At 40.2% G+C, this 24,809-nt stretch overlaps 1 protein-coding gene and 1 long non-coding RNA gene across 6 annotated transcripts in view; both read left to right on the top strand.

Annotated features, from left to right (window-relative positions):
• Positions 1 to 24,809, top strand: part of LOC144634061 (QRFP-like peptide receptor) — a 36,498-nt gene that overhangs the window by 6,178 nt on the left and 5,511 nt on the right. For all 5 annotated transcript variants that reach the window (XM_078493008.1, XM_078493007.1, XM_078493009.1 and 2 more), the window contains one exon: positions 19,396 to 19,528. In XM_078493008.1, coding sequence (XP_078349134.1) covers positions 19,416 to 19,528 — 113 coding nt within the window. In that variant the 5' untranslated portion in view covers positions 19,396 to 19,415. The remainder of the gene's footprint in view (positions 1 to 19,395; positions 19,529 to 24,809) is intronic.
• On the top strand, positions 265 to 18,479 carry LOC144633611 (uncharacterized). The gene is made up of 3 exons (XR_013567076.1): positions 265 to 383; positions 476 to 609; positions 18,325 to 18,479. It is a non-coding gene; the product is annotated as an uncharacterized LOC144633611 (long non-coding RNA).

Raw genomic sequence — 24,809 nt, 5'->3', positions numbered from 1 at the left:
CTGCAGGCTAGGTATTTTCGGAATAAAACAGGAATCTCTAGAATTTCCGTTGGTATCAATCAACTGACCATTTATTTGATTTGCTTTGTCACGTAAAGAAAACCGCTTTGAAGTTGTAACAATGGAAAGGGTGACAATGCTGTAAAGTCCCTTTGTTTTCCTGTGACAATTTATGACCTGTAGTGACCAAGTTGATATCAGTTTCTTAGAATCGCCCGTCCGGTGAACATTCTCCGGTGTTTGATCAATGTTTCTTTCCTACGTACGTTTTCTCAATGGCATCAGTGCTTCTGACCATCAAAGAGAACGCGACTGAATTAGTTTTTAACCGGGAACTGAACGAGCCAGTTGAAGAGCTGCCACGACGCATTCAAAACTGAAAAGTAAGCCGATTTGAGCAATCGTTGTCCGCCACTTTTAATACACAACAGAAAATTTAACTTTTGACTATTTTATCGTGTTTAAACCCAAATAGCTAACGAAGTGGACAGGGGAGAAGACTTCTTCGAGTTCGATTGCTTGACAATCAACTTAATTTAACCGAAGACAAGTTGGAAACGAGAAAACGCTTCATCCCGGCCCGTTCCTATCGCGATATGGACACACTTGGTAGGTGGATTCTTTTACTGAACTATTCATTTTCTATGCTTGGCACGTAAAATGTAAAGTTTTCTGGGATACTATCCTTAACTTTTTGTATATATGGAAACTGTTTAGGGATGATTACCCAGCGAACGGAGTTCCAATCTTATGGGTAATGAAACCAAAAAACCGTTTTTCCCGCCTAAAAGCTTTGGCGCCCGTGCATAAATTAATATTGTAATAATAAAAGTCAGACTTGTGACATTCTTCCGGTATCTCCGGAATCCACTTCAAGTATTCTGTTTGCGCGTTACTCGCGTAAATCTGTTTCCATCTCATGGAGTTGTGCACTGGTTATAAGTTTTCTATCAGTATATCTTGGTGTAGTTCATTTATCTTATGCTGCGATTACCTTTTTAACTGCCCACACACATGAGAGTTACCGGTTGTGGCACAACTTGCAAAAAAAACCGCTCGGGCTCGCCTGGCTCGCTGGCTCGCCAGTCTCGCCTCGCTATTTTTTGCAAGTTGTGTCCACAACCGGTAACTCTCATGTGTGTGGGGGTCGCAAGGCCAAAACTTGCATGTGTGCGGGGCCCGCAAGGCCAGCCCTTTTGTGTGCGGGGCTCGCAAGGCCAACCCTGTGCTAGGAATAAATATCAATTGAACAAATATTTTTAAGGTATATACACCGAAAAATGGCTGCCGCAAGATATTCGTCAGAAGTTTTGCAAGCTATGATGGAGGAAAACCTCCGTGAATTTCAAGAAAACCCCCAAAGAAATTTAACTTTTTTATTGGCCCACACCGATTTTAACGAATGGCTCCGAGTATGGAAAATGGACATACCGGAAGCTAACGAAAACAACAAAGATCTTTACACTTTTGCAAGAAAAAACAAAAAAAAGTTTTATGAGCTTTTGGTAAGCGAAATTGATGACTTACAAAATTTAAAAGCAAGCTTTGGACTTGAAGTCAAATTTTCAAAACAAATAGACGGTGAGACGCAACACATGGAACACTATTTCAGAGAAAGTGAACCACACCTTTTTTTAAAAAACGACAAAGACCAAATAAAAAAAGAGTTTGACAAATTTATTGACAAAGCAAAGGGAGAAATTGAGGGTTGGTCAGAGAACGGCTCTGGGTGGGCCATTGAAAGAATAACAAATGCGTACATCAACGTTGCGCGTTATCAGCCATTGAGAGGAGGAACTTATTTGCCTTTGCCCCCAAAGTTGGCAAACAAGAAAGCAATTATTAACGTGCAAAACAGGGATAACGAATGTTTGAAATGGGCTTTGAGAGCTGCATTATTTCCGCCAAGAGATGGGAAAAATCCGCAAAGAACAAGCAGATACCCAGTTGACGACGGAATAAACTACAATGGAATCGATTTTCCAACGCCACTAAAGCAGATTGACAGGCTTGAGGCGCAAAATAAAAACCTTGCAATAAATGTGCTTGGGTGGGACTCAGAAGACGAATGTGTGATACCTTTAAGATTAAGCGAAAAAGAAAATAGCATTCCCCGTATATTCCTTATGTTGATTGAGTCAGGATTAACACAGCACTACTGTTTTATAAAAAGAGTAAGTGCTTTGTTACATGACCAAACCGGAGATCAGCATAAAAAACACTTTTGCATGATGTGCTTGACAGGTTTTACAAGAGAAGACTTGCTCGAAAAGCACAAAAAATATTGCAATGGCGCTAAAGGCAGACCAACAAGAATCGAAATGCCGGAGAAGGGGAAAAACACTCTTTCTTTTAAAAACTACCACAAACAAATGAAAGCGCCTTACCAAATTTACGCCGACTTGGAGGCACTGCTAAGGCCAATAGAAGGGTGTAAACGCGAAACGGCCGAGGAGCGCCAGAAAAGAAAAGACCTTGGTGAAGAAGTGAAAGACATGAAGCCGAGTTACACAGACAAAACAGAACAGCACGAGGCATGCGGATTTGCTTACACAGTTGTAAGGAGTGATGGTGAACACGAAAAAACATTTGTGTACAGAGGACAAAACGCCGTTGAAGTATTTTTGAACTGTCTTTTAAGTGAAGAAAGAAAAATAAGATATGAATTGTCAAAGCCAAAACCTCTTGTGATGACGGCAAAAGACTGGGTAAACTTCAAAAATGCAACCAATTGCCACATTTGCGAAGAAACGCTAATGAAACAAAACTTTTTGGACTCTTTGCCAGTTTGGATTGGAAACAAAAAGGAGCTTAATTACTTTGGGCAGATGCACAAAAAATGTTATTACAGAAAGGAAAAAGAGGTAAAAAACCTGGATACCGAAACCCACTATAAGCTAAAAAAGCTTGAAAAAGAAACACACAAATTAGCAGCGAAAAACCAAAAAAACTGCTTAGCGTGCCACAAGCCGCTTATCCAGCCGAACTACAAGGATGTGGTAAAAGACCATTGCCACATAACAGGCAAGTTTCGAGGAGCCGCACACAACATTTGTAACTTTATGATGCGATTAGATCCGAAAAAGGTCCAAATACCAGTTGCATTTCACAACCTGAGGGGTTATGATGCGCACCATTTAATGCAGTCAATTTCAAAGATTTCAAAAGAGGCACAGAAAGAAGTAAAATGTGTTGCAAACAACATGGAAAAATACATCACATTTTCACTTGGCAAACTGCGTTTTATAGACAGCTTAAACTTTCTTAAAGGAAGTCTTGATTCACTTGTAAAAGCGATGCCGAAGGAGGAATTAAATATAACAAAATCTAATTCAACACAGTCGTCTGATGAAAGTTTTGAACTTCTTTGCAAAAAGGGAATCTATCCTTACGAATACATGGACTCATGGGAAAGATTTAGCGAAACAAGTTTGCCTGAAAAAGAAAAGTTTTACAGCAAACTTAATGATGAGAACATAACGGATAAAGAGTACGAACACGCGCAAAACGTGTGGGAAACCTTTGGCTGCCAGACCCTGGGCGACTACCACGATTTGTACGTTAAGACTGACGTGACCCTGTTAGCCGACGTCTTTGAAAGCTTCCGAAAACTCTGTCTTGAGAAGTACGGGTTGGATCCCGCGAATTATTACACGACGCCAGGCCTTGCTTGGGACGCACTCTTGAAAAAGACAGGCGTGGAGCTTGAGTTACTTACAGACTATGAAATGCATCTTTTTGTCGAAAGGGGAATAAGAGGCGGGATTTCGATGGTAAGCAAGAGGTATGCAAAGGCGAACAACCCTTATGTTGAGGGATTTGACCCGAGCCAGCCAAAAAAATACATAACGTACCTCGATGCGAATAACCTTTACGGGTGGGCAATGAGCAAGCCGCTTCCAAAAAGTGGATTTAGATGGAAAAAGGTTATGCCAACAGAAAAAGAAATAACGACAAAAAAAGAGTATGCAAAAGCTGGATGGATTTTAGAGGTGGACTTGGAATACCCGAAAGAGCTGCATGACGCCCACAACAGCTATCCATTAGCACCAGAGAAAAAGAAAATAAACAAAGAAATGTTTTCGCCTTACCAAAACAAAACAATAAAAAATCTTGATTTGCACCCGCCAGACACCGAAAAGCTTGTTTTAACTCTTGAAGACAAAACCAATTACGTCGTGCATTACCGAAACTTGCAGTTTTATCTAAAACAGGGAATGAAACTCAAAAAAGTGCACAGGGTCTTAGAGTTTGAACAAGAGGCGTGGATGGAGCCGTACATCCGGATGAACACAGAATTCCGAAAAGAAGCGAAAAGCGTCTTTGAAAAGAACTTTTACAAGCTAATGAATAACTCAGTTTTTGGAAAAACAATGGAAAACTTGAGAAACCGTGTAGACATAAGAATAGTGCGCAGCGACGAAAAAAAGAAAATAAGAAAATTAGTTGCAAGCCCATTGTATTCAAGGCATGTGATGTTTTCAAACGATCTGGTTGGAATAGGCATGCGAAAAAGTAAGCTTTTTCTTAATAAACCGGTCTACACAGGCATGACCATCCTTGACGTAAGCAAGCTATGCATGTATGACTTCTTTTACAACCATCTGAAAAAGGAGTACGGAGAGCGTTGCGAGCTTTTGTATACAGACACAGACAGCCTTTTGCTTGAGATAGAAACAGAAGACGTTTACGCGGACATGGCAAAAAACATTGACAAGTACGACACAAGCGACTACCCAGAAGAGCATTCACTTCATTCAAACGAAAACAAAAAGGTGTTGGGAAAAATGAAAGACGAATGCGCAGGAAAACTAATTTCAGAGTGTGTTTGTTTGAGGCCAAAAATGTATTCAATAATGACAGAAGACAAAAAAAATATAAAAAAAGCAAAGGGGGTAAAAGAGTGTGTGACAAAGAATAAGATAGATCATGAAAACTTCAAAGATACACTTTTTCAAAACAAGGAAAGCTTTCACGAAATGCACATGCTAAGAAGCTATGCCCACGAGATGTATTCAATAGTGGTAAACAAAAAATCGCTGTCCCCCTTTGACTCAAAGCGATGGATAGCGGATGATGGGATACATACAAATGCTTACGGGTATAAGTTTTGCGAAACAAAGCCTACATAAACAGAACGTTTATAGCTTTTCTGAGCCCAAGGGGCTCAAGCACTAAGTGCTTGGTGGTAACTGTGTATTTGGAGGAATAACAAGCAATTCTTCACGCACGAAGCCGCGCTTTGGACCATCGTGCAAGTAATAAAGAACTGGCTGATTAGGTTTAGTAACAGACCTTTCAATGCTGTAGACTTTTAATGACCAAATCGGATCTGTTGCCCTTTTTACGCCGCCTTCCAGCTCGCCAGGTTGGTAGAGAAAGCGCACATTAACGAGAGAGGGGAGTTTTTTTTCTTTCTTGCCAACAGGTCTTGTATATTTTGAGGACGGTTTTGACGAAACAGCCTTTTCTTTAATTGCAGCAGCAGGTTTCTTACCAGTAAGACTGGTTACTTCGTTGTTCAGAGCGGCAACAACTTCGGGTAGCCTTTTTACCCACGCTGTCGACCGCTGGCCAGATGGCAGGTTCATCTCGACACCGTACTGATAACCAAACAGGCGCCCTGCCAGTGTTTGATTAAAACGTTCAACAATAGCTTGATCTCTGTGAATGTTAACACGCCCGCGTCTAATATAGGTTTTGTGATTTTCCATTTCTTTAGTAACAGCTCCCATGAATTCGCGACCAGGGTCAACTTGCAGCATCTGTGGCCATTTTAGTGCACTTCGCCTGTAAATTGTCTGAAAACCTTTTGCAACCTCAGTTGAATCTTTGGAGGTCAAAGGCTCGGCCTCTTTGAAACGGCTGGCAACGTCAACAACAGTCAGCGCGTATTTGTAAACTTTTCGCCCTCGCGGCAGTTTGTCGTGTGGCAGAAAAAGAAGGTCCGCCTGGTGGACCGCGTTTGGAGAAGAAACATCGAATTTTGGGCGAGGAACGTATCGTGGTGCCGGAAGGTAGATCTGCCAAAGGGCCTGCTTAACTAGCCACTTTTTTGCGGCATCTTCGGAAACCTTGGCCGCCTCGGCTAATTTTTTTATCGCAGCAATTCCCTTCCAATAGCCCTGGGGGCTATAGTAGACTTTCGAGATTTTCTTCGAAAAGTTTTGCTCCGCAAAAATCTTTGCATCCATGCGTATACAAGAAAAAAAAGAAACGTTTAAAGAAACCGAAAGGCAGCGTACCCAAGAGCAAGAGCGCCTGCGCCAACGAACATAAGTTCACCTTGTTTCTGCTGCTCGCTTGGCTGATAGAAATCAGAGAACTTGGGTTCTTTCGGAGGAATCATTTGTTTGTCAGGATGTGCCTGGTTGTAGAGTTTGAAAGCGTAGTCTGTGTTCGTAAAGTTTTGTTTCGCTTGCTGTTTGATCTCATTGTTGGTTTCGATCCAGTCGAGAAGCTTCGTGCGGTCGCGAGAGTACTTCGCGTAAGCTGCCTGGTAAGCCTCGAGAGCTTTGTCGTGTCTTTCTTTTTCTTTCAAAGCGGCGTCATCTCCGCCACCCAAAGCTCGAGCAAGATAGTTGCCGCCAATGAAAGCAGCAGCGTTCAAGATAGCTCCGCCAGCCATAATCGCTACGCTTGCCATTGTGTGTTTTTGTTCTTATATTAAGATATTTTTTTTTAATTGGTGGGGAGAATTTTCTGGTCCTCGAGATACTGTTTAAGTGCAACGCTGCCAGCCATGACGGCTGTGAACTTTACATAGTTCATAAAACTGCTGCTTGGGTCGGATGTGAAGTTTTCTTTTACAACTTTTTTGGCAGCCCAGCCGATTCCGGCGGCGAGACCTGTAATGGTGGCGGCATCCATGAGCGTTTTCACGAGTTTGTTGTCGGACATGGCGGTTCAGTATAAAATAATAAAAAATATTCAATTGAAAAATTTTTTTGTTTATTCTTCACCGTTTTGCGAAGCAAAGTTTGCAACTTCTTCACCAGATTCAACTTCTTTTGTTTTTTTTATACCTCTTTTAAAAATTGTATCCTCATCCTTTTGCACCCGAATAGCGGTTTTAACGCAAGTTTTGGAAAATTCAAACCAAAGTAATGCAATACCAGCCATAGCTGCACCTTTAACAAGGTTGTCAAGAATAAAACCAAGGGACATTGTCGGTATAATAAATGAAAAATAAATGTTCAAAAGAAATTTTTTAATCCATCGGACGGATTCCTCTTTGTTTGCGAGGTCTAATGGCATTTTGGATTGTCGAAGGCGTGTCTGAAGAACGCGTTGCAACCCTTCCAATACTTTCTGCTGTAACTGGTGTGTCATCAGTTATAAGAGTTGGCGGAGCTTTAAATGTTGGACTTCTTTTTTCGTTTATAAAGCCTTTTATGTCTTCGCGTTTCACATAAGTTGTAACGATTGCACCGCCGATACCAAGCAAAGATATCCATTGATTTGTGGTGAGACCGCTTGATTGCGGCTGAGCCTCGGGCGGAGCTGGTTCCGTTACGTCCGGTGGTGTTGCATTTCGCTTTGCAGCAGCAGATTTCTTTTCCTTTTCTTTTGCAATAATTGCAGCAGCCTCGACAGCAGCTTTTTTCTGTGCTTCACGAGCCTGTTTTGTTTTTTCAGCTGCAAGCTTGCCAGCAGCAACTCGCTTTGGATTTTTGGCAGGCTTTGTTGCTGGAGTTGTTGAAGTAACTTGTTTCTGTTCTTCTTGAGCAATCGGAGTTGGTTCGAGCTCGGCCATTTATAATAAAAAAAAAATAATATTTAAATAGAAAATTGCTCAGCAAGATTTTTTGCTAAGCAATTGCTAAGCATTGTTCAGTAATTACTTAGCATTTTCTTAGCATTGCTCAGAAAAATCTTCAGTAGTGTTTGTGTCCGCATCTTTGGAAGCACCTTTGGTTTCGCACAGCGAAGTGTGCGACTTTGTAGCTTCGTTTAAATCAATGTGCTTTGTTGTGATGAGCGCAGCATTTGCAACGGCAAGAAAGCGGCCGCATTTCAAAGCCAGACCGCCTGCCAAAGTGGACAGCTCTTTGCTGATGATGTAGTCGTTTTTGAGTTCCTTCTGATAATCATTGACGTCCTTGATATTTACGGCCATACCAACGACTTTAGTAACAAGAAAAATAAAGCTGTCAATCAAGCTGTCGGTTGTTTTGGATCCAACGTATGCCTCATATCTCTTTAAGTACTTTTCAACTTCTTTATCTGTCAAGCGCTTCACCTGCTCGTGTGTCAGTTGCACACCGATTGCTTCTTTGGCTTTTCCTGTTGAAACAAGGATTGCAAGCTGTTCACGCAAAGCAGGAATGTCAGGGCCTTGAATGAGTGCCATAGCGCTTTCTGTACTTTCTGGTTCAGCTCCTAGCAGTTCCATTACGGAAGCTAATTCTTGTTCACTTGCAGCGCCCTTGACGCTCTCGGGAGGAGAAGTTGCGAACGGGTCAGCCATTTATTACTCTAAAAAATATGTTCAATAAGAAAATTTTGTGCCGTAAGGGTGGCGATGAGAAATGACAAGATGCGAAAACTTATTTTTTTTTTAGCTTTAAAATGATTTCTTTGTAATCCTCATTGGCAAGTTCGCCAGCGTAATCCTCAAAGATTGCCTTCGTGGTCTTGGCAGAGGGGGTGTAAAAGAAAACGATTGCCGCAACATTTTCGCGGAATGAGGATGTTATGCTTGTCAATTTTTGAGTTAACACCCATATGCTCAAGCCTGCGTGGCGAGCAGAGAAAGCAAGATTCACCAACTCCCCTGTTCTTCCTTTTACATCTTTCGAAGCAGCACAGTCGTCGAGGATGATAAGCGTGTTCGTACCCTCAAAAAGAAATCTTGAAAGCCTTAACCAAGATTCCACCTCGTGCTGCTCGCAAATGAAAACAAAAAATCGAATATCTTCCTCAGCAAAGCGATAATAAGTCTTGTTGTGCTCGAAAGTCGGGCAGATGAGCACGATGTAGTCAAACTTGCCTCGGAAAGGGCCACAAAGCTGATTGACCACGTATCTTGTTTTTCCTGAGTTCGTTGGTCCCACAATGAGGGCGTTGAAGGGTATATTGGCAGGATCCATCTTCGTTCGTATATGTACCTAAGGTACACTTTTTCAAAGAAAAAATTATAAAAGCACAGATTCTAACTGCCTGCCAAGTATATTCATTTGGGCGTCGCTGATTACGTAAATGTGGCAGTTCAAATTACCTGAGCCGCTTGCTTTCCTCTCTAGCTCAAGCTGGACACCGTCCTTTGTGTTCACAAGGCGCGTGCCGCTTCCGTGCATCGAGTGGTCAGCCATGGAACGCAGATCAATAAGAAGGCCAAACTTGTCTTCTGTGTAAAACTTTTGCAGAGTCATGTGCTGCGTTTTATTTTTTTCTTTCATGTAGAATCTTTTAACTTCTCCCCAAATGTCCATTCCTTCGATGCCGTTGTTGTACAGCATGTTTGGCGAGCCGTTGACAGTGATGCTTACTTTTGTAAGGTCCGGGTTAATGTACTTTTCCGAGCTCCTTGCACCTTTGTTATATTGCTCAATAAATAGGAGCAAGATACCTTTCATGGACCTCCTCTGCGGGTTGACCCTTAGATTCAGACGTGTGTCGGAGCCTTTTGCAAAAGTCACCACTTTAACACGCTGGATGTGGTCGTAAGCGAACTCTTTGCCGCCCGAATAAGCGCTGAACGCTTCATCTGCAATTTCCTCGCTTCTTATCATCTCGTACTCCAGCTGGATGTTTGTCAACTTGTATTTTAGTTTTGTTGTATCTGAGCCTCTGACCACATGTTCGGCTGCCGCGAGCTTCAGTTCGAACACAAGATCGTTGTATAGTGCCTGAGGATAAAATGCCCCATGGTCAGTTAAAATCTGGTGATCCAGGCGGATGCGGTATTTATTTCCATATATCTCATTCAGCTTTTTTTCTGCGTCCACACCTGAAGTTTTCTTATCGCCAGCATTTGAGCGAATTTTGTTAAGGTCCTCGCTCTGAATGCCCTCTGGCACCCTGTCGTCGCGCTCCTCCTGCGAAAGGAAAAAATCCTCAAATATTTTGTAGATGTCATAGCCAACCGTGTCCTGCACGACGGTGCCTTCGTACTTTACAACAAAATCGTCGACCAGAGCTCGGCTGACGTTGTCAACCAGAAAGTTGTTGGCATGGCCTCCGCTCAAGTCGATGTTGAAGCGCAGCGCCAGCGAGCCGGGCACAATGACCTCGTTTTCGTTCAGCTTGGGCACTGAAACATACAACGTTTCCTCTGGATTGGCTTCTGTGCGGTCAAAAGTGATTCGTTTTACCGCGCGCTCGGCTTTCAGTGCGCCGAGTATTTTCTCTGTGCGTCCCGGTCGAAGGTTTTCTTGAACAGCAGCCATCTCTCGATTGGTTTTATTGTTAAATTGAAAAGTTTAATTTAAAAATATATATATATAAAATTAAGCGATGGCGGAAGGTGGTGGTGAGTTTGGATACGAGGACCATGATTTGGACCGAGATCTTGACCACAACAGTGATAACGATGATGAAGGGGAACAAGAGGTCGACACAACCCGACCATTTCAGCCCGGGGAGGCATCCACACCCTACCATGGGGGTGAACAACATGAAATGCAAACGATGCAGCACGAACAGAGCGGGCTGCCAGACACATCCTACGAAGAAACACCTTTGCTTGACAGTGCGCAATCAATGAGCGAAAAAGCATGGAAGTCTCTAAAAGGGGTGTTTCCAGAAAGCTCATCAACAAATCTTGAAGCTTCTTACAGTCTAAAGGGCAGATTACAAGTAAAAATGGCCGGAGCTGGTAAAAAATTATATGACCTTTTCACCACCAAAAGGGGTACAGGTGGTAAACAACAGCTAAATCCAAGTCTTACAAAAGAAATCAGGAAAGAACTTGGACCAATGGCACAAGAACTTATTGAGAAAGAAAATGAAGAAATACGAGAAACCAATAGAAGATTAAGAGAATCTGAAATCCAAGTTCAAGAGTCCCAAAAAATCGCATCAGAAAAAGAAAAAGCCATCGAAGAAGTAGAAAAAAAAAGAATAAAAATCGAGCGAAATAACGCCATTATTGATCAACTTGGGTCAGCTGTTGAAAATAAATCAGAAGTAGAAAGACTTAAGCTATTAAATAAAAATCTTGAAGCTGATGTAAAAAACTCAGAAAAAGAAGTTGCTGCTCTTGAAAAACTGGCAAAAGATAAGGCAAAAGAACAAAAAAAAGGCGACCAACTAAGGGCAGTCCTCGCTGCCCAAGAGAGCAAAAGAAACACTTTGGAAGAAAATCTCAACAACACAAAAGGGTTGGATGATTTAAAAGAAAAAGAAGCCGAGATAAAACAACAAAACGAGGAAGACAAAAAAATTATTGAAGATGATAATGCCTCGCCATCTGAAAAACAAGCAGCGGAAGACAGAGTCGCAGAAAGAACCGAGGAGCTCGGGCGTTTGCAAACGCAGATTGCAGAAAGAGAAAGGGCGCTTCCACTTCGTGAGAGGATCAAAGAGATCTTCAAAAAATATGGCGTGACAGTAACAGCAATACTTCTTGCTGCTGGTGTCACGATTGGTTCTGTTATTGGAACAATTACAAACGCGTTGAAGGCAACCGGCAAAGCGTTGGGGAAAGGCCTAAGTGATATTGGCTCAAAGGTAGCATCAGCTCTGCCTGGTCTCATTGGCTCGATTGCGAAATTTCTTTTCAAAACCGCTGGTCAAGTAATTGGATTTCTTGCAGAGCACACCTGGCTGCTTATCCTTGCTGTGGTTGCTTTTCTTGTTGAAAAATACATCAAAAAGAGACGTTAACGCATAAGGGTGTAGAGCAAAGCTGCTGCTCCAACCGCGCCAACAGCGACAGTTGCTTTGTTTATTTCGTGTGAATCATTGGCTACGGCCTTCGTAGCTTTAGCGCTTTGCGCGTTGCCGTCCTTTGGACGGGGACCGTAAAGGTCCCTAGCTGGTGTTTCAGCAGCGCTTGCGGCGGGTGTCCAATTTTTTTTTGCTGTGGCGCTCTTGTGTATAGGATTTGAAGGGTGGCTGTTTGGTGGGTTGATTTTTGATTTTCCTCCCGCCATCAGTTTAAGAGCTGCTTTTTTTGTAGCTTTATTAACCTCATCATTCACTCCTAATTTCATCCCAACAACAGCCTGCTTAAGCTGGTTATTGTAACCAACAACGCTTTCTGTGTTTATCACCATACGAGCGGGCATCAGCCAGGCACCTGGGCAGACTGCAAGGTTAAGCCGAACCTTAGCTTCGTCGATGGCTAGTTGGTATCTTTGGACCGACTTTGCCAGATCAGGTTGCCTTATAGCGTCTTCAACCAACACGAGGAACTCACTTTGCGCTTCCTTTGCACGGCCGCCTGTGCCAAGTATGCTACTTTGAACGTTCACCTGCGAACCGAGAATACAGTAGACAAAAGCCTCTATCGACTGGTTTACTCTCGACAAACCTGCCTGAGTAAGCCCTTCAGTGCCGTTAGGACAAAACCAGTCTGCCTGTGCATATGCAGCGTCGTCTGGCTCGATGTATTGAATCAAGTTACCTTTGCTTGCAGTTCCACCTTCATCCGAAAATTTATCGTAATCGGGGTATTTTGCTCCAGTTTTGTTTGGTCCAATGTTAGTAATCCAGATATAAACGTTACCAAGTCCGTGGTTTGCGCCTGTTGTGAAACGGAAATCGCTTGACGGGTCGACACCAAACTCAGCGCATATTCTTTTGTAAGAAGCCACGTCGTACTTGTTGTCGAACTGGCTAAAAGTGGGGTCGCCTGGCAAGGCGCTTACGCTCTGAATTCCCCCCATCTGAAACAATATTCGCCTTATCGTGAAATAAACGTGAAAAAGATAAAAATTACGCACAATCGGTGGCAAGCTAAGAGATGAGTGCTCTTCATCGAAAATATCTCGACTTATACCGCAGCCTGTTGTCGCGCACCATACCGCAAAGTTAAGCTGCTGTGGCCAATAGGCCATATTTTGGCTAGCAAGCCACCTTTTTGACTCTTTTCCTGATGTATGCTTCAGTTTTGTTTTTTGAAAAATCTCTCTTAATTTCGTTGTGAAATATTGGTCTGGTGTGACGTAGATGTTTATTTGGCTGTTAAATATTTTTTTCAAACTTGGTGCGGCTTCGTGAAATCCAACAGCTGGAATTGGCAAAGATGAGCCTTTTGCGCCGCTTGGTGACAGCTGTTGTGGAAAACCGCCTGAAATTTGATTCACCCCCAGTGCTTTTTTCATCTCTGGGCTCCAATATTTGCTGTCAGAGCCAAAAACATTTATCAAATGGCCTTGCCCTGCCTTGTAATAAATGTCTGCCGTTGCTGTGTGGTTGTACGCGAACTCAACCTGTGCAACAAATTTTGTTCGGTCAGCGTTTGGATATTTTGCAAGAAAAGGTTTCCATGCACTGTCTTTTGCCGCTTCAGAAATTTTAGTTGCTTCTGGGGTTTTCATCCACTTCATAAAATCTCTTGTTTTCGCATCCATGGTCCTCTTTTATATTAAACATTTTTTTTTTTTATTTAATATAAAAATGGTTGTGCTGACTGTCACCACAAAAGAAAATCCGAACACTGTTTATTTTGACCAGCCTATTCCAAAACCAAGCTATATCCGGCTTTTAAGTTGTTCTCTTTACAACAGCTGGAATAGTTTGGAAAAGGATGGAATAGTTTTTTATAAACAAGTGAACAAGGAAGAGAAGGCGCGTTATATACGGCAAGGAAACTTCTCACTCGATGACATTGGGAGTATTTTTGAAAAAGGATTTCCAGAGAAAAACATGTTTTCTGTAACAAAAGGCATTGCAGGCCGTTCATTGATAATAAAAGCAAAAGAGCCCAATTTAAAAACTTTTGGACTGAATGAAAGTCTTATTAAGTTCTTTAATTTGCCTGGGTTTGAGAATTACGCAAGTATTGAAAAGGAATTTTTTGAAACAATTGAGGTAAATAATGTTTCAAATCCTAAAAATTACTTCATCAACTGTGACCTTATCGACAAGCAACAAAGCTTGCTAAATGGTAAGCCATCAAGCCTTTTAGCGTTTTTTGACATACGTGGAAAACCGTATGAAAAAGTTTATTACCAAAATACACATTTTAACGTCTTGCGCGACGTTTCTGCTGAAGAAAATGTATCATCTCTGACTCTTTCGATTAGAGATGAGAATGGAAAGCCATTCGATTTTAACGGCACAAATCTTACATATGAGTTGGAATTGAATTAAATTAAATACAAAAATAACTTTTATGTATACGAGACCATGTCATCTGCTAATGTTCTCCCGAGTGCCCCTGCTTATGGTGATCGCGAAGAAACACAACTTTATCCAAGCCTCCCAACAAATGCCGAGAATTTTCGGCTGACTGAAATAAGTAAAATTGAAAAAGAAATATCCGCTGAAGCTGAGCATTACAGGCTTGTGTTAAAAAAATATAAAAAAGTCCGGAAAGTTATTCACTATTCCGTGGTCTGTCTTGGCGCCGTGACGGCAGCTCTGTCTTCTGGAGCTGTTGCGACTTCACTTACTGGTGTTGGAATTGTTATCGGCGCGCCTGTTGCAGCAGTAGCAGGTATATCTGGCGCAGCTTCCACTGGCCTGTCAGTTATCAACAAAAAGCTTGAACGTAAAGTTAATAAGCACTCAAGAATCCTCGCTCTGGCTGTTGCAAAACATGACTCGATAAACAGCTCTGTCTCACAAGCTCTGAATGATAATCTTGTTTCTGACAAAGAGTTTCAACTGATCACACGAGAAATGCAAAAATATCGCCAACTTAAAGATACTTTACGCTCAAACTTTGCAAAAAAACAAACAAATTCACTTCAGCCAGACATCGGAAAAATTCGGGAAGAAATCAAGAGAGAAGAACGCAAAAGATTGGAAAAAAAACTTCTCGAAAGTGCCACCGACATTTCGAAATAAAATTTCAGTCCAATAAAACATTTTTTCATTTTATAAAAGAATGATTGTCTGCGCTCATCTTGTCGTTTACTTTGTGATGGAAGCATTGTCGTTCGAGTTGCAAAAAAATGTTCGAGACATCACAAGAGAGGTTGTTGTTTGCCTGAACGAGGCAAAATAAAAGGTTAAAGCGTGCTTAAAGTGACTTTCAGCCGAGTCGAAAGGATTAAATCTGAGTGTGCAAAAAATACAATTAAGTTGAAGCGAACAGCGAGAAATTGCGTGACCCACAGCGGCATGCAAATTTTTTTTTTGTGTTTGCGTGCGTGGGTGACAAAGTCGGGGTATTACCCGAATGATATTTTTAGACGGTGTAATATCATGACTCATCGCCAATGACAAACACCGGCTGTGGTTTTTGTCAAATACTCTCTGTACTACTGTTTCAATCAAGAGTCTTTTCTACCAATTTTTAATCTTTTGCCAGTTGATTCTCAATTTTTTTGCTTTAGCCGTTTAAAGCTTGATTAACACATCGGCTTGTTTACAATCATGTCGCTTTAGAATATTCTGGACTTCCGGTACGTCACACGCACATGCCAAACATGCCGATTCGCCATTGATTTTCAGCGTTTTTAAAAAAAATTTTTTTTCGTGAAAAAAAAAAATCACAAGCGAACAGGAATGTGTGGTGCGATTTGGAATGTCCTTTCTATTGTGCGATTTGGAATGTGCTGTATAAGCAAAAATAATTTTACGCAGGATTTTTTTTTTTCACTTCTCTGGTTGTTGAAACAGTTCAATTGAATCTGATCTATCTTATAAAATATTATTTTTTGGCTTTTAGGTTCCAAAATTTGGTTATGGTGTTTGCTTAAAAAATACATCCCTGACGCCATTTCTATTTATCGGTTTATGTTCTAAAAATGCACCCATGACGGCATTTCTATAACTGAGCTCTGTCCTCTAAAAACTCCTAAAAAAAAAACAACTAGATTACGTCAAGGGGGTTTTCCGTTTCTTGACAGCAATACACCCACGCAATCAAAGTCATTGTTGTGACTTTCTGTGTTGCTGCAATAATTTATGCACTCACCGGAGCGTGCAAGTCTTGTTTAGCTTGTTAAAACGTTTGCGACAACACTGCTGTCTAATTTTTTTAATTTTTCAATCACCTCGTCTGTTAAAAGGATTGTTATTTGTTTTTCATTTTCTTTAGTTTTTTTGTAGGTTGTAAACGCTTTTCCACGAGATCTTTTCAAGTTTTTCTTTACACTCAAGTTAATTTCTCCAGTTCTCCCTCTTCCCATCTTCGTTTACTCAATAAGAGCATTTGTTCAATAGGAATTATTTCTGGCACAGCAATTAAAGGTTTGTTGTAATTTAATACAATGGCGCCATACAACGATTGGTACACTGTCGGGTCCGGCGAAACTGCTTCAGGAAGTTAGGAATGTGAAAGCCACTCACATTTTCCTCCTTTCACACAAAAGGGCTGGCCTTGCGGGCCCCACACACATGCAAGTTTTGGCATTGCGACCCCCACACACATGAGAGTTACCGGTTGTGGACACAACTTGCAAAAAATAGCGAGGCGAGACTGGCGAGCCAGCGAGCCAGGCGAGCCCGAGCGGTTTTTTTTGCAAGTTGTGCCACAACCGGTAACTCTCATGTGTGTTGCCCAGAGCTCAAATTTTAATCTCTTACTGCTAGCTTGCGTGACGTTCATCCTTTATGAGTTTTAAATGTCCTCTCATTTTACTGCCGGTATCTCCGGAAACCACTTTGAAGAATTACATCAAGTATTTTGTTTGCCGCCATTGTTCGCGTGAATCTATTACCATCTCACGGAGTTGTACACTGGCTATAAGTTTTTAATCAGTTTAATTTGGTGCAGTTCATTTATCTCATGTTGCGCTTACCTTTTTCCCCTGTATGAACTGCCCAGAGCTAAAATTTTAATCTCTTACTGCTAGGTAGCGTGACGTGCGTTATTAGTTTAAACAACAACCATTAAGTTATTGATTCTGACAATAAGTTTCCGATTAACATGTAATGTCTAAGTTCATAAGCCCCCACGTGTCCGCACCGCAGACCGGTTATTTTTATTTTATTTCGGTACATGGAATGTAGGGAATTTTTTTTCAATTGTCCGCAAGTTTGCCTGTTCAGTTTTGCTTTAAACAACCCAAATGGACATTCTTCAACACAAAAAGAGAAGTCTGTTTAAATCTTTTTTTTGTTATTAAGTTACTTGGAGGACTGAATTGTTGATGTATGAATTGAACTTATTTCTCTTTAAGTACTGTTTCATTGACTTTGATCTTGTGTACTTTTAAGTACATAAGTACATAACTAACAGATAAGATTGAATAAAAACTAAAATGTGATAAGGGTTGAAGGGCTGAACTCCAGCAGAAGCCGTTGTTTTGTCAAGGCAAGATTTAATTGCTTGCCTACTGGCAATTTCCTTGCTGAGGTTGTCCCTTGGGACAGCCTTGCTTGGGCTATAATCTGCAATCTGTGGGTTCTTGCTTCTTTTTCGACCTGGCTCGCATTTTTTTATAGACTTCCCTTTTAACCTTTGATACCAAATTCAAAATTAATTCACTATTTCAAACAATATCTTCAGCAACACCATCTGAAAGCAACCTGCAGTCAACAAGTTCAGTGCTCCAAGAGTGAAATCCTGAAAAAAAGAGAAAGCAAGCAAAGAACGAATCGCATAAATAGAAAAAAAAAAATCTTCTTTTGCAGTCTGATGCAGCTAAAACAGTTAAAGGAAAAATCATCGAGCTTGAGAATAACAGTAAGAGTGCCAAGCAAATGGCCAGTTTTTAATGAAAGAAAACAAAAGAAAAAAATAATATACTTCTTTATTCTGCTTATTGCAAATTGAAAGAAATACTACACCAGATCGTCTACTTCTGACAATGACCTTTAAGGGGCTGCGTGCAATTCACGTTAGGTTTTATTCATAATAGTATAAAGTCTGATAATGTTATGCATGGTTGGAATAGGAAGTCTTCATTACAATGCTGTTATCATTGGCTTTGGAAAAGCAAGCCTGCTTCACAAAGGAATATTTTACAAGTAATATAACCAAAACACTGAAAGGCAGAAACATTTTAGGTATCGTTTTTTGACATCTGAACTTGTAGCTAGTGATTCATTTTATGTGGCGGTAATTTTGTAAAAGTATCAATAATTGTGAGAAATAAAAAAAAATGAAATAGCTAAATGCGGTTGGAACCAAACCTTTGTATTGTCATGAAAAAAAAAAAAAAAAAAAACAACGACAAAAGAAATGACTTATTTGTAGGTCGAGATTACATTATTTAATGTGCACGATTTATAATCACAACAAATCACTTTTCGTTGCAGAATGGTTCGAATGTGGATGTTCAACATGAGATAGCTGCAACCGTGAACAACAGCACAAGTCTCATTTCGACACAACAGTTGATGCTAGCCGGTCAATGGTGCAATTCCCGGTGAAATTCGTTCTTTTTAACCTTGCCACTTACATTTCAACAGAAAGAAATAGTTTGAATTTATTTCTTTACTGTATTACATTAATTGGAGCAAATTGCGATCCCAGAAGTGGAAACACAATATTTTCAATATATCATTTATACAGTTACAGGTGAAAGAAAGTGCCTTATATGAAGCCATTTTCACTGCATGTATATACGTCTTGACTGTACACTCAATAAAGATGTAACTGAAATTGCTTGTCAATATGATCCATTTTAATGTGTCATCTCAACTCTTTTACATATGTTAAATCTACTAATTATTTATGGTTAAAATAACCCCATTTTTAACCTATTTTTTTTAGTTAAATTAACAAAAAGTAACTAAAAAAAAATGGGTTGTCTCAGATGCACCCCGGGTACTTTTTTAAATGGTTGATTTAACTAATTTTGGTGGTTTCTAGCCAATATAATTTAGTTATTTTAACCAAAGATACTGGTTATTTTGACTTAAAATAACCTGGTTAAAACTGCCATTTTTTATGGTTAAAACAACATAATTATTTGAGTTAAAACGACGTAACAAAAAGGTAAAACTAACCCTGTTGTTAGTTATTTCAACTTCATTAAATTAGTTGTTTCAAACCAAAAGAATCTAGTTATTTTAAACCATTTTAAACTGGTCAAAATGACTAAAAATAATGGGTTCTCTCAGATGCATATGGCAACAATTTTAATTGGTTATTTTAACTAGTCAGTTTTTACAGTGCACTTTTTATGATGTAACCAGACTAATTGATTTTTTCGTATTTTGAAGCCATTTGTACGAATAAATCTCATGCATGTGCTTGATTAATTCCTATTTGACTTTTTCCTTGTTCCTTTCTTCAATGGTGACGTTATTGCAATTAGGTGTATATCTTTATAAAATTTTCAATCTTTAATAGTGTTATTTTTGCATTTGTTTTGTTTTTGCTAGGGCTAGCGCTACTCATTAATATGTCACAATCACCCGATGTCGCCGTAGCAACAGTACTCTCCATTCTCGTCATTGCGAATATTATTGGAAACTCTGCTGTTTGTCTCATCATAATGAAAAATAGAGATATGAGGTATGCTAAGTTTAAAATACTAGGAATATTAGAGTATCTCCTCAATCTTCACATACAATAGAACTACTCAGAAGTTCTGTGGTCTAATGGTTAGTGCGCAGGACTCCGGATCGAGCATCGAGGCAGAGCCCTGACGAGGATAATTATGTTCTGCCGTTAAGCAATCCAGTCGCTTAAGCGCCGGCTGTTTGGGTCACTTCGTTGGAACGCAAAGTTTACTTTTAAAGTGCCTATAACCCCTAAAACGGTTTAAGCCTGTTTTATAGCTTTTATACAACTGAAGAAGTCAGATGTTTAAAGTTCACGATGCAAAACATTGAACTTAACCCTTTCCATGCTCAAAGACTAATGCCATTGCCCTGTAGCGTATAGGTCTCAATAATACCCTGAATTGTGACCTAATTTCTTGGAGGTTTCCATAATAATTTCTTATGTGTCCAGTACTTTGCCGGATCATGTGTACTTACGGCACCCCCGATCGAGTGTCGATCGACACTAGCGATCGACCATCGATCGACACTATCGATCGACACTCGATCGACCCACGATCGACACTCGATCGACACTCGATCAACATATCGGTCGACCCGCGATCGACACACGGTTGACAGACTTTCAATTTTCTTTGACACTCTATCGAGTGGCGATCGATACTAGCGATGACTACACGTTCGATGTCGGTCGACGTGTCGATCGGTACCTTACGGTCGGCTGTCGGTAGCGTGTCGGTCGTCTGTCGGTAGCGTGTCGGTCGTCTGTCAGTGATATATCGTTGGTATGTCGGTGATCTCAGTATTCCTCCTCAAAAGGCGGTATGTCGATCGATTGTCGATCGTGGGTCGATCGACAGTCGATGGAGGTGTCGATCGCAAGTATCGATCGAATTTTAAACTCGGAAAATGGCTTTGTGATTTCAGAGCTTTCGAAAGGCTAATGTTACTAGTTCGCTACGTTCCTGTAATACTAGACTTTCTAAAAGTCGTGAGCATGTATTTTCCATCAATCGAGGAAATGTAACACGTTGTCTTACATTTCATTACATCTTTCTTTCTTTCTTAAATAAACATGCACCCGTTTTAGTTAAACAAAAAAAAATAAAATACTTGACCGCCGAACATTCTCGAGAGTTAAAACCTTCCCGATGTCACTTATCTTTTAAAATACTGCTTAAATTTATACAGGAGAGTCAAACTGTGTGTTTCGATTAATATAAAATTCGAACTTTGCGACTCGTAAAACGAGACAACATTTGAGCACTTTTTAAGAAAAAACATTTTATAGTACATGAACAACAGCAACTTATTATTTTTTATCTGTTTCGATAAATAGTTTGTGGAATGTTGATTAAACACAGTAAAAGGTTTATTGCTTGTAAGCTTGTGGGGCCGTGTACAACTTAAAATTTAATATATACTATTCAAATTTCATTGCTAATTACATTTTAACCCTTTAACTGGCAAATTTTCTCAAAAATGCCGTTTTTTAACCGTTTAATCAGTTTTTTGGTTACCATGCTCTTACATGTTCTTACATTTGCTGTAAAACCGGTTTACTGAGGAGCTAGACTTTCTCAACGTTAAAGTACAACATGTACACCATTACTTTGACGCATGCGTATAAGCCCCATTTTGGACTTTTTGTTTTTGATTTTAATTTTTTTCTTCTTGTATTTTTCCTTTCTTTTTTGTCGTCCCTTTTATTCTCCCTTCCTTTTGAACTTCATATCCCTGACAGCCTTAAAATTTTGGTTGAAAGGATAATAGGCCATTTCCGAGTTACCCTTTGCCACTGTTTCAAAACGAGTCTAGGTGCGAAACCATTAAAATGAAAATGAGTTTGATTTGCATGAAAATGGACCCGGACTCCCCCATGGGTTTTGTTTGCGACGCAGTATAACAATTTAAATTTTTGGTCTAACCAGCATGTCCTTGAGAGATTTGCCTCTCTTATAAAATATCATCAGAGGCCTTGTGAATATATTTTTCACAACGGCTGATTTTGTATTAAATACTAGTTATCAATTAATATTTAATTAAGGTCGCGTACTTCTGGGTTGTAGGTGGTAGTTACAAAAGGCAGTATTTTCTTTCTGTTTTTTTTTTTTTTTAATTGTTTGCTGGAGCGCCGATCGACTGTCTATTGGCGAAATTGATTCCTGTTAGAGACCTCTTTATAAAGTTGTTTGGGTAGTCGCGCGCTTTAGGCGCAATTTGAAGTTAAAGAAGTTATCTTCAAATCTTTTTTTTTGAAGAGTTTGTTGCTTCGCCTTTAATAAAAAAAAATCCTCTTTTAACACCCAGTGGATGACACGTGGTAAAGTGAATGTATTGGAATTTTTCTGTCGGCTTATAGTGTGTCTTGATGTCAAGGATATATTCTGTGTTAAATCTATCTCCTTTATAAACTACTGTGTCCAGGAAAGTTAAAAATAAGTTAATTCGTTCTATAATATTTCAGCAGTAAATTTAATTGTGGGGTGGAGTTTGTTGGCTTGTTTAATAAATTGACAAATGTCTTGTCGTTCATGACCCCAAATGGAGAACACGTCATCAATGTATCGATTCCATTTTCTTGTATTGATATTGCTTTGGCGAATAAGTCTTGTTATAATGTCTGCTATAAAGATGCTGGGAAATGCCATTTTTGTACCCATGGTAGTTCCATGAGTTTGTAGATAGTTCTTGCCATTAAATTGGAGAGAATTTTCCTTTAAGATAAAGCCAAGCATTTCCGTTATGAAGTGAGTTTGGATAGGAGGGTTGTTATTGTGGAACGTTTCGTATGCTTGGTATACTATTTCCATCCCTCTTCATGTGGTATATTATACCAGCTGGTTACATCCATAGATACTAGAATTCTAATCTGCTGTATATTTTTTTACCTCCAAAGTTGATAAAGTTGGTATTATCCTCGATGTACGGAGTTTAGCAATTGCTTGTAGTAATTTATCAACGAAAAATGAGATTTTTTTTTCAGTTGGGCCCTCACACCCGGATGTAATCGATCGATATAATGTAGAATACTACATATAATGTATATGTAGATTATTTGTATTTTAGGTGGAAAGGGAGTTTATAAAAACCATTTTTTGGATGTCACCTACGTGTTTGAGTGATTATCTCATCCACTTGGTGTTTTGTATCTTTTCAAGGTTAACCGCAGGGTTGGTTTTCAGTTCTGCGATCGCCTTGAGTTCATCGCGTGGCAGATCTGATTCTTTTTTTTTTATTGCAAACACACAATTTTTACATACAACAATACAATTATTACAACACTTACACAACTAAAGGGCTCTGCCTGCACTAATTACAATACAAATTTACGTTATTATGTCTTATTTACAAAGTTATATTCTAAGGTATTACAGTTTGATATTCTACTTACGCTACTAAAAGACGTATAACCCGGGCGGGGGGGGGGGGGGGGGGTTCTCCCTATAATGGCCTTTACGGGGAGCCTCCGCCCGAAAGGGGTACCTTTTTCAGGCTTCAGGTATATGAAAGGGTAGGGATTTCACAACTTTAGGTATATGAAAGGGTAGGGAAATCTGTTAAATATAAGTTAAATATTTCGAACAGACGCAGCTTTTGGCCGTATCGTCTTACGAAGTTGTATAAGCCCTGGGCTTATAACCGGAATTTCACGGTATTTACATTTGTGCTCGTACGAGCCACGGTAGGTCTAGCCTTATCTTTTTTCTTGCGGTTTCAAGCCGTCGTTTGTGGAAGCGTGTGAGGGCGTTCACGAACGCCTGTTTGGCTTTAATTTTAATGTCCGCAATTTCCTACTGCATTTTGAAAGAATTATTAAACAGTGAGACACCGAGACGTTTTCATCGATAGATTGCGTCAGTTGTCGAGACGAATCCTCTGCTTCATACTTCCGGTTACTTAAGGGTTCTCAGGAAAATTCAGCTGCTGTATCTAGCTTTCGCGGCTACATTCCAGACTTAATCCGGTTAGCCCTTAATCCTTAATCCGGTTAACCTGTCGTCGGGTCATTCGTTGCTACGCTACTAAATAAAACGAGCCCTCTGTTTCAATTGACCTCCTTTTGAAAAGCCGGCGTCGGGTCATTTGTTGCTGACTTCGTTGACAGAATATGCCACCGTCAAGTTTTTGAGTTTCCTTATAAGGAAGGTGACCAGACGACACGGCAGAGTATGGATAAAGCTTGATACGGAAAAAGTTAACATTTGCTGAATCAAATTCAAATAATGCTCAGTCAAAAGCGGGGGCAATGTTAGGGACTGGTCAAAAAGTACAGGGGGGGGGGAGCAGAAGGGGGGTGCAGTTTTTGAGTCCTCGAAAAGGGGTGGGTTATGTAATTTTGAACTACGCGAATGTGTAAGGTTTTCGTCGGGACCAACGAAACTGTCCGTCATACCGGGATGTCCGTATTAAGCGGGTGTCCGTAAAGCGGGGTTCCACTGTACTTTATTCTGTTAACGAGTACAGTTTTCGCGTGCGAGTTGCTCGGAGGTGAATACGAAAGGATATCCGGAGTTTGGGTAGCCAATCAGCACGCTAAAAACGCTATCCACTGTTTGAGTATATACTAATGAGTACTATTCCTAAGGCCTGGAAATGGGACCTAGAACAATTTTGCACCAGAAACAGACAATTGTGTGGATAGATTTATCCTAGCTCTATTATCTGCTTATCAAGAATATCTGGTGACGTCTAAATCGATGACCTCACAGGTGGTACAAAGAACCTGCTCTCATCGTACGACAAAGTATGATTGCCATTTTTAACCCGACCTCTAGATTCACAATCAAATCATGAAAGGCACTCACAAATGATTTTTTTTTTTTCAGTAATTTCTCGTTTCTTTGTTTCATTTTTCGTTTCTTCATAATTTTTTCTTAGGGGTTGACCCCCTTACAGACCATATTTTTTCGGTCGCCCCTTCCCCTTTGAAGCCAAATTTTCTGGCCAAATCCGTCGCTAGTCGGCCCCTCTCGATTTAAGGGAATGACACCCGTTAAAGATTATCACTTTGACGATTTCAGGTAACATTTTAAAAGATCTTTTTTTATGAATAGCTGGTGAGGATTCATTTAGAAGCAGCCCGCATAGGTTTTTTTTTTCTTTTTGAAGGACTGAACCTTTTATTTCCTAGTAAGATTACAAAGGACAGGTTGGATAAGTCTTATTAGTCAGTCATACATTCTGGACAGGTCAAGTATGTAACATTGGGTTCAATATCATATTTATACCTTGTTTCTTCCTCCTCAGGGAAGTAAAAATGACCAAGCTCTTACAAAACATAATTTGAC

The sequence above is a fragment of the Oculina patagonica genome, chromosome 12 (genome assembly GCF_052425735.1).
Source record: "Oculina patagonica isolate OP01 chromosome 12, crgOcupat, whole genome shotgun sequence".
Lineage (NCBI taxonomy): Eukaryota > Metazoa > Cnidaria > Anthozoa > Scleractinia > Oculinidae > Oculina > Oculina patagonica.
This window is presented reverse-complemented; position numbering and strand designations above follow the sequence as displayed.